The sequence below is a fragment of the Cervus elaphus genome, chromosome 15, assembly GCF_910594005.1.
Source record: "Cervus elaphus chromosome 15, mCerEla1.1, whole genome shotgun sequence".
Taxonomy (NCBI): domain Eukaryota; kingdom Metazoa; phylum Chordata; class Mammalia; order Artiodactyla; family Cervidae; genus Cervus; species Cervus elaphus.
The window spans coordinates 62,949,926-62,963,978 of record NC_057829.1 but is presented as its reverse complement, the minus strand read 5'-3'; the positions used below and the strand labels follow the sequence as shown (position 1 = coordinate 62,963,978).

Below are 14,053 nucleotides of genomic sequence, written 5' to 3'. Positions count from 1 at the left end.
GGAGAGAATTAATATCCTGAAGTTTTGAGAGAAGTTTCACAAATGAGATCACATTAGAAATAATCTATGAAAAAAACAATGTCTCAGTCAACATGGGTGAGGAATGAGTAAGGGAGAAAGTGATCAGTGAAATCCTAAAAGAAGATCATGTAGTTGAAAAACCATGAGTCCATTGTGTGGTGAACCTCAGGTCTTGGGGGGAGGGAGAGGAGAAGAGGCAGCTAAGGGGTGGATATGAAGGATCTTAGATACAAAGTTAAATAAAGCAGTTGGCATCATAGCCCATGGATCAGTGGTTCCCATCACCATTTCACCATGTTTAACATGCTTTCATGGACAAGTGAATAAAATAGACTGAGCTGTGTGTAGTTTACTGGCTCCTTTGCTTTTTTTCCATGTTAAGGAAGCATTTCATAATTCTGGTGAATGAAAGGAATGTTATTATGATAATTTTGAACCTACTTTCTTTTATCAGTACTTTTAAGTAAATCATTCCCCAAATCACTGCTTTCAATATTATCTGAAACAAGTCACTCATAACATGTCTGCCAACTAGTCACACAGACCACTCCATGAACACCTGATTGAGTTCTGCCACTGGTAATGAGGAGCCATGGAGGTTCTGAAGCTAGGGTGAAGCTGGTTAAAAGACAGCAGCAGTGTAGAGGAAAGTCTTGAGAAGGAGGTCTTCCTTGCAGGAAGACCAGGGGAGAAAGGATAAGATCCGGAACTCAGAAGGGGACAGAGAGTAAGAACGGAGGGGGCAGAATGGAGTGATTTTGTCCTCGTCTCACACAATAGGTAGCGTAGAGTCAAAAACACACAAGAAGGATGGGAAGAAAACCTGGAACATTATTGAGCTCTCACCTGGACGTTTTATGAATACAATAAGAAACAAAGAGACAGGAGCACCTCCAAGCAGACCCATGTCCATGGGTAAGGAAAGTTTAAGAAGTTCCCTAAAGCTATTCGCTCCTTCTAACAAGTGACATAGGGGACACGCTCTGGTTGCCTAAAGAACTACTGCTTTTCCTGAAGTCCTAGGGAAGGTTGATTTCCAACTATATGAGATGCTGGAATTAATGGACTCCAGCTTCCTTTGGAGGGTGGGCCTCTTGCCAGGCCTGATTAGCCCAGCTGGCCTGTCCACTATTCCTGTTTTATTGCTTCCTTTCTCATTAAGGAAGGTGTTGGGTTTGGATAACCATAAACAACATGTCTGCTGCTACAAGGCTACCATCACTTGCATAGCCAGTGGCTGAAGCCAGGCTCTCAGGAGTCTTTTTTAAAGACAAATCACAGTTTTGGAGAGACAGGAAAGGGAAGCCCGGGTTTGAAAATGTGCCACAGAAATGGTTATTTTCCTATTTTTAACTGTTTTCTTTAAAAAAAAAATATTCAAAGTGGTAGGGAAAATAAAACTTTTTAAAAAGTCAAAGCTATTTTTCTCTCTCACCTCTCCTCTTTCAATATAGCCACACAAAACAGAAACAGTCCTGATGTCCCCAACCCCTGAAATGAGACGGAGGGAACTAGAGGGTTTCCCTTCATACCACCCTGTCCCCAGCAGGCCAAAGGATTCTGAGCAGCCACTGGCAACCAGCTGAGCTGTTCTGTGGGTGCTTCAAAGGTCCCTTGTCCACATGGACCTAAGAGCTGAAGTCTGTGGGGGATAAAAAAACTGCTGAAAGGGAGCCAACCGTTCAACTCCCCTCTCCCTTCACCTCAATAATCTCGGCATTTGGGCATATGTACTTCTCCCTTCCCAGACAATGTGTTCCTTAAAATAACCTTCATTGGCACATCATTTTTCATCAGGAACTGTACCCTTGTTCTTTGCAGTCCTCCAATTTTCTCTCTTCTAGCACAGGGGGAATCATATTTACTCAGAAAACCGCAGTGTTGAACTATAGCCCTCAGTTTCTTAGAGTTTCACTTTCTAAGGGAATTTTGCAGCTGGTTCCATCTGTTTTTCCTGATTTTTTCCTCTACTCTTCTGCCCATACTAATTTCCTCTCTAGGCCCAACCAGCACCCAACCTCAGTACCTCCCCCACACATTACTATGATAACCTCTTCTTGTCTCATGGTAGACACACTATTCATTAAGCTTCTTACCATGTCCCAAACAGTAAATGCTCAGAAAATCCTTGCTGATTCATACCAACTACTCCAAGAACCTCTAACACTGATACTTTCTAAGAATTTCTCTGCCATATAACATTTCATATAACTGGCTTGGTTTTGCATCAAAGCACTCTCTCCTTGTGTTTTTTTTGGCTCATGTATTAATAGCTTCTCTAGAAAATGACAAGAATTGCTCCTGTGCTGAGTGGATAAACAAACTACTCTGAATGCTAATTACATTAATGTGAGCTATCCATGTAGATTTTAAATTCTAAATAGACCTTTCCCTGCTACTTAGCACACATATGGTCTATTACCTACCACCACTGCTGCTAAGTCGCTTCAGTCGTGTCTCACTCTGTGCGACCCCAGAGACAGCAGCCCACCAGGCTCCCCCGTCCCTGGGATTCTCCAGGCAAGAACACTAGAGTGGGTTACCATTTCCTTCTCCGATGCATGAAAGTGAAAAGTGAAAGCGAAGTCGCTCAGTTGTGTCCAACTCTTAGCGATCCCATGGACCTCAGCCTACCAAGCTCTTCCATCCATGGGATTTTCCAGGCAAGAGTACTGGAGTGGGGTGCCATTGCCTTCTCCAACCTACCTACCTACCACCACAAACGTGTCCGTATCCAAATAAAAGCAACCAATTCTAATGTTAGATCGCCAATCACAATCTCATGTACTTTGGACAAAGAGAGTGATCTAGGTAACATTTGCTTTACTTTAAGAGCTTATCATTTGCCAGACACCTTTCCAAGTGCTTTACAAATATTAGGTCACTTAAATATAAAAAAATGCACATTTACTATTCTAATTTTACAGCTAAGAAAATTAAGGCACACCAAGGTCAACAGTGCATCTATGATGAAACCAGGATTCAAACCCAGGCAATGTGTGTGCAGACCACTAACTGCTAATCAATTCTACCTCACTAATTATAAGAAGTTTTAGATTGTCTCCTTCCAAATCTTCCTGCAAGTCAGAAGAGAATTCAAATGAACTTTATTTACACAGTGTCTGTGTCCTTGATGAGTCCTGTGTACACAGCAATTTATAAATCCATCCATTTTCTGGAATCAAGTCCTCATTTAATGGAGCTTAACTAAAGTCCTTATATAAAGGTGCTAGAGGGATTTCCTGACCTTCATCTAAAACATCAAGCCTCCTCTTCTTCCAAGGCACTATCTGTCAGATTAATAGATTTTATTTTCCTCCTAGAACTTCATATTTCTAAATTTATGTTTGTGTGTTTATTGTCAGTCTCTTCCCCTTGACTAAAATATGAGCTGATGAGAGCAGAGACTTGTGTTTCATTCACTGTTTGCCCCTAGAATTCTGCTTGGCATATAGCAGGTGCTCAATAAATATTTACTGAAAGAATGAATAAATCCATTTGATAATGCCTTCATGTTTTTGCATAGACAGCCTTAGCCCTTCTTTGGTAGTGATGGTGGTCTAGTTGCTAAGCTGTGTCCAACTCTTGCAACCCTATGGACTGCAGCCTGCAAGGCTTCTCTGTCCATGGGATTTCTCAGTCAAGAATACTGGAGTGAGTTGTCATTTCCTTCTTCAGGGAATCTTCCCAACCATAAAGCCTGGGTCTCTTACATTTTAAGCAGGTTCTTTACTGCAGGCAGTCTCCTGCAGTGCAGGCAGATTGTTTACCAACCAAACCACCAGGGGAGCCCAGTATAATTTTAAATATTCCCCTTAACTAATTTCACCTACTCCTGTGGTCTTTTTCTACCATTCCCAATATTTACCTCTAGCCAAGATCTTTATTTTTGAGATGACCAAATCTGGCTTTTTTGTCTCCTGTATTTGTTGTTTATGTTATTTTAATTTCCATAATCAAATTTACTCTTGACCTTTGGGGAATAGGAGCCAAGGGGGCCCGCACAAGCATTACAAAATACTGATACGTTTTGACATTTTGTGTTTAGAAAGGACTTAGATTTCATTTCTTCCAAATATGTTACGTTATATGCTGGTGAAGAAATTGAAGTCCAAGATAATGATTCTCCAAGCAGCCATGAGACGCTTCTACCACATAACCCCAGATTTTCAGGATTTATTCCCCTTTCCACATCAGTTATCTACCTATTAGGGTCCACCTCTCCTATTGTTAATGATACATATTACACACTCAGCTCTACTGAGATACAATTCACATATCATGAGACATACCCTTTAAAAGTTTGAAATTCAGTGGTTTTTAGTATATTCACAAATTGTGAAACTGTCACTATTTAATTTTAGAACATGTTCATTATCCTCCAGAGAAACCCCATACCTATTTGTAGTCACTCCCCATCTTCCCCCCTCATTCTCTTTCCCTTTTTCCAACCCTAGAAATCCATTAATCTACTTTCTGTCTCTATGGATTTGACTGTTCTGGACATTTCATATAAATGAATATAATATGTGGCCTTTTGTGTCTGGTTTCTTTCACTTAGCTTAATGATTTCAAGGTTCATCATCTTATACTATTTACCTTTTTGTTTTATTTTGTTTAACAAAACCACTTTTCTCTAACTGCCTTAATCATCTCTATATCTGTCTTTGAACAAAAATTAAACTTTGAATATTCTAGAAGCCAAAGGCAAAAAAGAAAAACAGAAATATATTACTAAGTTTCAGTTAATCTTAAAGGAAACACAAAAGTTTATCAAAAGCATGAATGTTTTAAGGGGAATCATTACTGTAGACCTTTACTTTCACCATATGACTCTGTTTTCTAATCATTTAAGGTATTTTTCTTGCTTTCTTATTTATAGTGTTTCCAGCTTTCCTTGGGTTGGGCACTCTAAGCAGTGTCAAGAAGAGGGAGAGGACCACCTTTTTCTAGGTGCAAGGAGAAATTCTTCTTTAATCTTTAGCAGCATTCCAGTTTGACCTCCACTATTAATTTTCAGTGAAGAGTGTTGCAGTCAACCTATGTCCTAGAATATGCACTTGTTCTCCTGTCACAATGTCACTTTGGTTCACTCAGGAGAAAAAAATGATCACTTCTTTGAATGGACATGTATCAATATTAATGTGTGTGTGTGTGTGTGTGTGTGTGTGTGTGTGTGTACCAGCTGTATGGGCTATATCAACATGAAAACAGCACAGATCATGACCACCTGGGAACAGAGGATCAGAGGAACTTTAGGAGAATGTATGGTCCTTCTCATTTAGGAACAGTTTTTAAAAATCTCATTATCTCCTTCTGCTTTCGTTGTGTGAACAGGTGGTTAACACATACACCCCAGGAAAGAAGATTTGGCTTGAAGGTGTGGTGACCACCTCAGCTGGAGGCACAAACAATCTATCAGATTCCTATGCTGCAGGATTCTTGTGAGTAGAACTTGCAATTTCACTCCCAAGGGCACTGAGGAAAGGACAGTGAAATTGCTTATTATTCTGCCCTTTGGATGGGGTGGTGGTTCGTTTCCTACTGAAAATTCTTCATCCGTTTCTTTGTAAATGTGTTTAAACACTCAACAAACAGTGATTAGGGACTTGACTAAATAATAAGATCTCAGGTACAGGCATTAGAGCAAGAATAATAAGGATAGTTATTAGTAATAAGATTAGTAATAAGTAGATAGTAATAAGAGTTTTATTTTATGTCTACAGTGCAAAATATGGTACAGACAGCATATATTTTTTTCTTATAATTTTCAATAGAGTTCTGGGAGATAGGTAAGAATAAGAGGGAGGTTTTGCCCTTTAGAAACTTAGACAACTGGAAGAATAGAGATGGAGGATAAGAAAAGCTATTGGAGATAAGTTTCATCATCATAATTTTAACTGCATAGTGCTTACCATGTGCCGAGGGCATACTTAATAGTGCTTTGTGCATATTTAATGATTTAACAACCAGTGTAGTAGATGCCCTTATTTTATAAGAACCCACTAAGATAGATGCAATTATTATTAATGGCAGAGGTTGGACTCAAGTTATAGCAGTCTGCTCCAGAGGCCTACCTTTTTGCCACTAAATTATACCACCTTTATTCCTTCCTTACATGGTCTGTCCACACAAGGGATAGACATGCAGAGGAATCAAGAATTTCTGACTGGGAGTATCACGAAGGACTTTGTGGAGGAAGAGGCAATTTAGTGGAACATAGAGAAATTTCTCTAATTTCTATAGGTGAAGGTTGTTGCTGAGGGTAGTGGGGAGCACTCTAAGCTGAAGGAACATTATAAGGAGAAATGATTAGTGTGAGAAAGCCTCAGTATCTGAAGGGGTTAGTGAAGGTATGATTGTGCTAAGCCGCTTCATTTGTGTCTGGCTCTTTGTGACCTTATGGACCTTAGCCCACTAGGCTTCTCTGTTCGTGGGATTCTCCAGGCAAGAATACTGGAGTGGGTTGCTGTGTCCTTCTTTAGGGGATCTTCCCCACCAGGGATTGAACCCACATCTCTTATGTCTCCTGCATTGGCAGGTGGTTCTTTACCACTAGTGCCACCTGGAAGCCCAAGGAACATTGTGAGGGTAAATGATTAGCATGAGAAAGCCTCAGTATCTGCAGGGGTATGATCATGTTAAGTCATTTCAGTTGTTCTGACTCTTTGTGACCCCATGGACTGTAGCCCACCAGGCTCCTCTGTCCATGGGATTCTCCAGGCAAGACTACTGGAGTGGATTGCTATGCCCTCCTCCAGGAGAGCTTCCTGATTCAGGGATCAAACTCGAGTCTCTAAATGTCTCCTGCACTGGCAGGCAGGTTCTTCACCACTAACACCACCTGGGAAGCCTAGGTATGATTAGGGACAGAGTTTTACCACAAAATCATAGAAGACCTTGAAAACCAGGGATGCAATATGAGGCCTTATTCTATACTCAGTGGCAAGCCATTGACTATTACAGAGGAGGAGTGAGGTCCTACAGAGATCTGACCTGTATTGAAAACACTGGGTTTGATAGTTTGCACCAGTTTGGAGAAGCAAGAGATAGGAAATTAAATTTGAAGGCTACTGCAGTCATCTGGAGAGCAACTTAAGCCAGAAGCACTTAAGCCAAGGACCTCTGGCTGGCCTGCCATTGTCATGTGACAAGGACAAACCACTCAAGACCGCAGACTGACCAAGTGACCTGTTTCTGGTCCAATCTAGTCTGTGGTCCTGGTTTTTCATCTGAACAAGGTTCTCCTAAGAACTGCAGCTCTGCCCTCAACTATACATTTCACTACTAACAGCCACTTCTAATTATATAGCTATAGTTCCTCTCCATTAAGGCAGCTTCTTTATTACATTTGTGAAGGGCAAATCAGGCTGGTCAAGCAGATGTCTTTTAAGATGGAATCCTGGCAGATGCAGATGAAGATAATGAGTCAGTGTCTACATGATATGCCTGGGGTCTTCCAGCCCTGTGTCCTCACATGGAGCGGCATGAAGAGGTTGTTCAGTGTTGCTGAGGGTCTTCTTTCAAAAATACTCTCCTCAGCAGGTTTCACTGTGACAGTTAGATTGGCTGCTGGAGGCCCCTTGAATCAGAATATGGCCTTTGCTTAGCGATCTCAGAAGAACTCAGCTGCAGGGCCTAGCAAGTAGTCCGTTTGTACTGAGTGTTTTCATGAACATTCTTCCCTTTAGAGAGTGATGTGAAATGAGAAATAACACAGACCATCATGGAGAGAGCTAGAGAGAGACCTGCCTTTTCACTAGCATCAGCTAAATATCCATAGATCTCCACAGTCACTTTTGTGAACACAGATTAACATCGTTGTTTAGATTTTGGTGTAGTTCAGATGTTCCATGCTTGGTTGACAGATCAAATGAAAACCAGCTCATTCTGCTCCTGGTCTTTTCTCTTACCTTTTTATCATCCACTGGTTGTAAGCTCTACTGGCAGTACCCAGAAACATGCTCCTTGAGTCCAATTTTCCAAGGGGCATAAATTGCTTCCTGGAGAAAAAAAATGTACAGCATTCTAGGAAGCTCCACAAGGCTAGCAAGGAGTTGGAAAGAAGGCATTTTACAGTCCTTTTTCAATATATGGCATAACTATAAGCTTACCAGGACATATTCACATGCATGCATAAATCAGAATTCTCTGCTGCCAATATGCAAGGGTGGTTTTCCCGGTCAGGACTTTGAGATTCTTTGATGCCCTACCCTTGGCATACTGCTGTGTCTGCAGCACCTAGTCATGTCTGTCATGTAATAGATATTCAATAGTGTCTTGTGGATAGAAATTAATAGCCACAGAAGCATCCTTGGTGAGATGTGCCAACTATCTTGCCACTTTTCGCTAATTAAGCATAAAAGAGTGACATGGAACACCATTTATTTCCCCTTCTCAGGAGACTTATTATTGCAGAGGAAGATGAAAACAATTCCGGAACTAACCATTCTATTCTGAAAAGCTATGGAAAAGCAGGGGCTCTGGCCACAGTCATTTGTTAATGCCCTAGTCCTGGGATGTGCATATAGGATGTGGGTTTAAAGAGGAGAATGAATATTCTTCTCTCTCTCTTTAGAGTTCCTTCAAAAACTACCCATATACTCTCAGAAGAAAATCCAAAAAACTCAGATTTACTAATTAGTACCTTTTTTTATTTGTTGTACCTTTGTTATTTATTATTTATTTATTAGTAGTAGTACCTTTATTTATTTGTTGACTATATATTCTTTATATTTCACTGTGCTAAGCTCTGTAGAGGTCACAAGTAGGAATTTGATAGCATTCTTGTAAATGTGTAGGTACAGTTATTTACATACCCAGTCCTTTCAAATGACTTATGTGGTCTCACAGGCATTTTTTTTTAATCTATTCTTAATGCTAAGAACAAGATCTAGAATTTACAGTTGATGAATTCATATTGTTGGATGAATAATAAATGAATGAACAAATGGGATCTTATCACATGTACAAATACAAGTATTGATATCCAGATGCCATTAGAGATAGGGATTCACATACATGTGATTATGTATTTACTTATCGTTTTGTCTCTTCATTCATTCAGTAAGCCTGGGGATAGAAGGGTGAGAAAGACAAACTTGTTTGTACATAGAAATACTTGTTACTTGTTAGAACCTACTGTATTTGTGCTCTTTCAGTGGAGCGAACACTGACTTAGGAGGCGTCAGCCCAGAATTCATGTTAGAGTTCTACCACAGGTCAGCTAAAACTGTGTCTCAGAGGCTAAAGCAAAGCTAAACCTGTTCTTCTAATTTTACAGTGCTGTCAAATGAACAAAAATAAGAAAGACAAGTAGCTTAGCCATGTGATATTCCAAAAGCATTTTCATTCCCTGGGTTACAATGTCCCAATCTGAACAACAGCAACAAAATGTTTCTACTATATTTTTGTCAGATTTCCTTTTGGATTTATAACTTTTGTCTTTGCATTTTACTGTGTTTGCATGTGTGTTATATGTGATTCATTATCAGTAGGTATTTGTTAGTTTTATCAGAATAAAATAGAATTGTCAATGTGGAAAAGATTCAAAAATATTTTAATATTTGTTCATAATGTAAAAATTAGCAGTGGTCTTTAGTGTTAGTAAGGTCACTGGTTTGGAGCTCCATATTATTTCAGATTTGGGGAATCATAACTATGCATGATTTGTCCCTAGTATGTAAATGGTGATTCTCAAAATCCTAGAATCTATTTTTATCCAGATCGGTTTCAACTTAGACTGTTGAGCACCTATAGTGTTCCAGAAACTGTGATGGTTGTTTGGGGTACAAAGCTAAAATGCGTCTATTCTTTATGCACTCATATCGTCTGGGGAAAGTCAGAGAACTAAGTAATTATCATTAAGTGGGCCAGCAGAAGGTGTGAATAAGAGTTTTTAAATGTATTGATTTTAAATGTATTAATATGGTATTTTTTCCCCTTGCTTTTCAGATGGTTGAACACTTTAGGAATGCTGGCCAATCAGGGCATTGATGTTGTGATTCGGCACTCATTTTTTGACCATGGATACAATCACCTTGTGGACCAGAATTTTAACCCATTACCAGTAAGCGTAAGACAAAGATTCCCAACTCCTTTTCCATGTCCTTCAGTTCTTTTGATCGTGCTCTGATCCCCACTGGGAGAATTTTTCTCCTTCTGTTACTCATTAGTTTCACAAATTGGACAGAAGTATTTTTGACCCATTTTACAGACTTTTAGCTTTACCTCCCAGACATACCCCAATATACACACACATGTGTGTACATATGGGTTTATGCATATACACATTTATGCATTTATATATATTTATATATTTACCACTATTATTTTAACAAACCTTGTGAGTTGAGATTCCAAATCTACTTGTGGCCTGTTTGAACTCTGCTTGAGAGTGAATTTTTCCAGATTGTTTTCTTTTAATGCTAATAGGAGACAGTTAACGTCAGATGCAACATGTTGAAAGCAGATGGGAGAGTGTTGTCCAAGATCAGATACAGTAGAAACCCATCCCTTGGAGAGTGGCTTAAGTGCACTTATACTGGATGTTGATCCCTGTGTGATGAGGGGATTTGCCCAGGGTGTCACCTACTCTAGGAGAGCAGAGGAAAGGGGAGGTTAAAGAAGAATGGCTAGAGCAGAGAGCTGGGTATGTCCAGTGACTTTATTGACTGATCAAAGAAATCCCACTTAGTCCAGAAAAGCTGTGCTTATCAAAAATATTATGTGAGTTATCCTCCTTACAGACATCTCGGTCATGATAAAAGGTGAGTCCTCTCATTAACCCGTAGAACATCACAGCTGGGATTCCCCTTGGAGATGATCCAGTTCCACCTCATGTAACAGAGGGACTGGTAGCCTGGGTTGGGGGAGGGGTGTGTAGTGCCAGCCCTAGTGCCTGCTCCTGTGCCCTGGCCCAGAACTCTTCCTACAGAGTTACTGCTGCCCTGGGGTCCACAGTAAACAAACCCAGCTGGAACCCAGTGAGCATTCCTGCCCTTTGCTTCCCTCTGCCCATTTCTACCCTCTGTGTTCATCTCACCACCCTCACCCCAGCCCTTAACCACCAAGCCCAGAACAAAGAACAGCTTGGCACCCAACAGCACCATTTCTGTGTCTCAAAAGAATCCCTCTAGTTAGTGTACTAAGGAATTATTATATCTCTGATTGTACACGACTCAAATTAAGTCACAAATATTAAAGCTGACTGGCACAGTTGCTTTTATTCACAAGGCCAGGATACCTCTCTCTCAGTGTGTGAGGGGGCTGGGGTGTGGAGGGACGGAGAGGAAGCTTTCCGTTTGGAACCGTAGGGGGTTCTGTTCGTTCATTGTTTGTTTTGAGCTCGTAAACTTGTGGTGATAAAACAAAATAATGATTAGAAAAGCATCTATGAAATGTAAGCACTGAACAAATATAATGTCACGCAAATGTAAATATTTATTGACCATCAGGCACTGGGGAGGAGACTAGTAGTAGATAACTGCATAAATAGTAAGAGGGGGTCAGTGAGGGCTTCTTTAGAGTGTGTGCAAGGAAGTCTTCTCTGAGAAGGTGACACTTCAGCCAAGAGTCCACCGACAAGAAGGAGCCAGACATGCAGATTTTTGCAGAAGGGCTTTCAGGCAGGGGAAGGGGCTTAGCACAAAGATTCCAAGGCAGGAACAGAGTTGGCATGTTTGAGGAAATGTAAGAGTGCATGAGGCCAGCTTGGGTCAGATCACACAGGGCTTTGAAAGCTAAAGGGAGTTTGACTTTTATTGTAATATGAAAAGCCACTTGAAGGTTTTCTGCAGGGAAGTAACATGATCTAACTTACATTCTTAAAAGATCACCCTGGTATAATTAATGCATCAAATGTTACTTATAAGTTTAAAAATGTGGATGTTTGCATGAGTGCTAAGTTGCTTCAGTCATGTCCAACTCTTTGTGACCCTATGGACTAGAGCCCACCAGGCTCCTCTGTCCATGGGATTCTCCAGACAAGAATACTGGAGTGGGTTGCTATGCCCTCCTCCAGACGATCTTCCTGACCCAGGAATCAAACCTGTGTCTCCTACATTTCCCGAAATGCAGGCAGATTCTTTACCACTGAGCCACCAGGGAAGCCCAATAATATGGATAATACCTAAAAATTTATAGGGCACTTTCATATACAGCAGGCTTCCCTGATAGCTCAGTTGGTAAAGAATCCACCTGCAGTGCAGGAGACCCCAGTTTGATCCCTGGATCAGGAAGATCTGCTAGAGAAGGAATAGGCTACCCACTCCAGTATTCTTGGGCTTCCCTTGTGGCTCAGCTGGTAAAGAATCTGCCTGCAATACTGAAGACCTGGGTTCAATCCCTGGGTTGGGAAGATCCCCTGGAGAAGGGAAAGGCTACCCACTCCAGTATTCTGGCCTGGAGAATTCCATGGTCTGTATTCCATGGGGTTGCAAGGAGTCAGAAACAACTGAGCAACTTTCACTTCACTTTCATATACACCGCATCAGTAATACTCCAAACATTCTTTCTTTCCTTCTGTTCATCTTTTTTCCTGTCCTTCCTTCTTTCCTTTATTCCTTCCTTCTTTCCTTTATTCCTTCCTTCAAACATTCAAATCTCATTCACTTCCCTTGATCGTGTACTATATGCTGAACACTATTTCTGACAATGAGCCACGATGATGAACCAAAAAGACAAGGTCCTTGAATTCCTGGAGCTTATAGTCTAGTGAAGTATACTAAGAAGTGGAAAGTATATAAATACATAAATAAGATAACTGCTCTTGGACATAATTGCTGTAAAGTGAGCCAGTTGACATAAGTGTGCCTTTATTTTGCTGAAGAGAAACTAGGGTCCTTTGAAGTTGTTTAGCAACTTATCCAAGGTCAGACAAGTAGTAAGAGCTGGAACTCAGAATTTTTCAGTTCAAAATATTATTTACTTTTCAACATGCCACAGTATTTCTAGCAGTACTCTCTTTGGTGTCTGTGATGTGGTCTGAGGCCACTGTTTGTCTCAGAATTGGGTTTAGAGTTGGGATCAGGCATCTCGAGGAACTGGAGAGAAGAAAACCTAGGCTAGAAGAAAGCCTATGGTCTTTGGGTGACTAGACAGTCTTGAGTTCCAGAGCTGGACAAACCTAGATTGCTTATCAAATCTCTCTGTACCTTTGCATGCCCAGCTGTAGGTTAAAGATGCAAGTTCTCATGATTTTGTTCTCCCCAAATGAGAGATAATATAGGTGACTTTCTTTAAAAGCTTACCATGAGATATCTTAATTGATAGGTAGTAACAGAATAGAGGTTCTTTGAAAGCTAAAACAAGTCCTATTGATTTAGCACAAAGGCTCAAGTGATCTGAGCAGCTGTATTTCTGGAAACACCAAGCTCTAATAAAGAAACTGTACGTAAAAGCACTTTAAAATGTAGCAGGCTTTCTTTTTATCTTTCTTTGGGCTAATAAATTCTGCACCTTATAAGCAGAGAACTTGGCAGCTGGGAGAGTGTGTCCTAAGTCTCCTGGAAAGAATTTACTAGGCTAGACCAGGGCACCAATCTGACAGACCTTGCCAGCCGGCCCCTGGGATGTGTAATGGAGACACCTAGGAATCATACTGGTTGCCACTTCAGAGATTTGTACGGTTGAGGTCCAAACACTGCTGATAAAAACTTTGGATTTTACATTGTGATTAAATCTTCAAGAGTGTTAAGAGTTTGTGTGTGTTAGTCGCTCAGTCGTGTCCGACTCTGCGACCCCACGAACTGTAGCCTGCCAGGCTTCTCTCTCCATGGAATTCTCCAGGCAAGAACACTGGAGTGGATTGCCATTCCCTTCTCCAGAGTTAAGAGTTTAGGGCTTAATAAGTTGTTCTTTGGTTGCCTCCCAGAAAAATCAGTATTTTCTATTCCAGTTCCTTCAAATTCAGCATTTCAGGAAAAGATCTTATTAGCAAATACTATTTTTTCCTGTTGTTGTTGTTATAGGGTCTTAGCCTAATGGCTCCCCAACTCATATACCATATTGCCACTCCACTGACCCAGTCAGC

General features: G+C 40.7%; 1 protein-coding gene across 3 annotated transcripts in view; it reads left to right on the top strand.

Moving 5' to 3' along the window:
* Positions 1-14,053, top strand: part of HPSE2 (heparanase 2 (inactive)) — a 659,857-nt gene that overhangs the window by 517,387 nt on the left and 128,417 nt on the right. For 2 of the 3 annotated variants that reach the window (XM_043926545.1, XM_043926548.1), the window contains exons 8-9: positions 5,359-5,465; positions 9,976-10,096. In XM_043926545.1, the coding sequence (XP_043782480.1) occupies positions 5,359-5,465; positions 9,976-10,096 (228 nt within the window). The remainder of the gene's footprint in view (positions 1-5,358; positions 5,466-9,975; positions 10,097-14,053) is intronic. The other variant, XM_043926546.1, reaches the window with a different exon arrangement.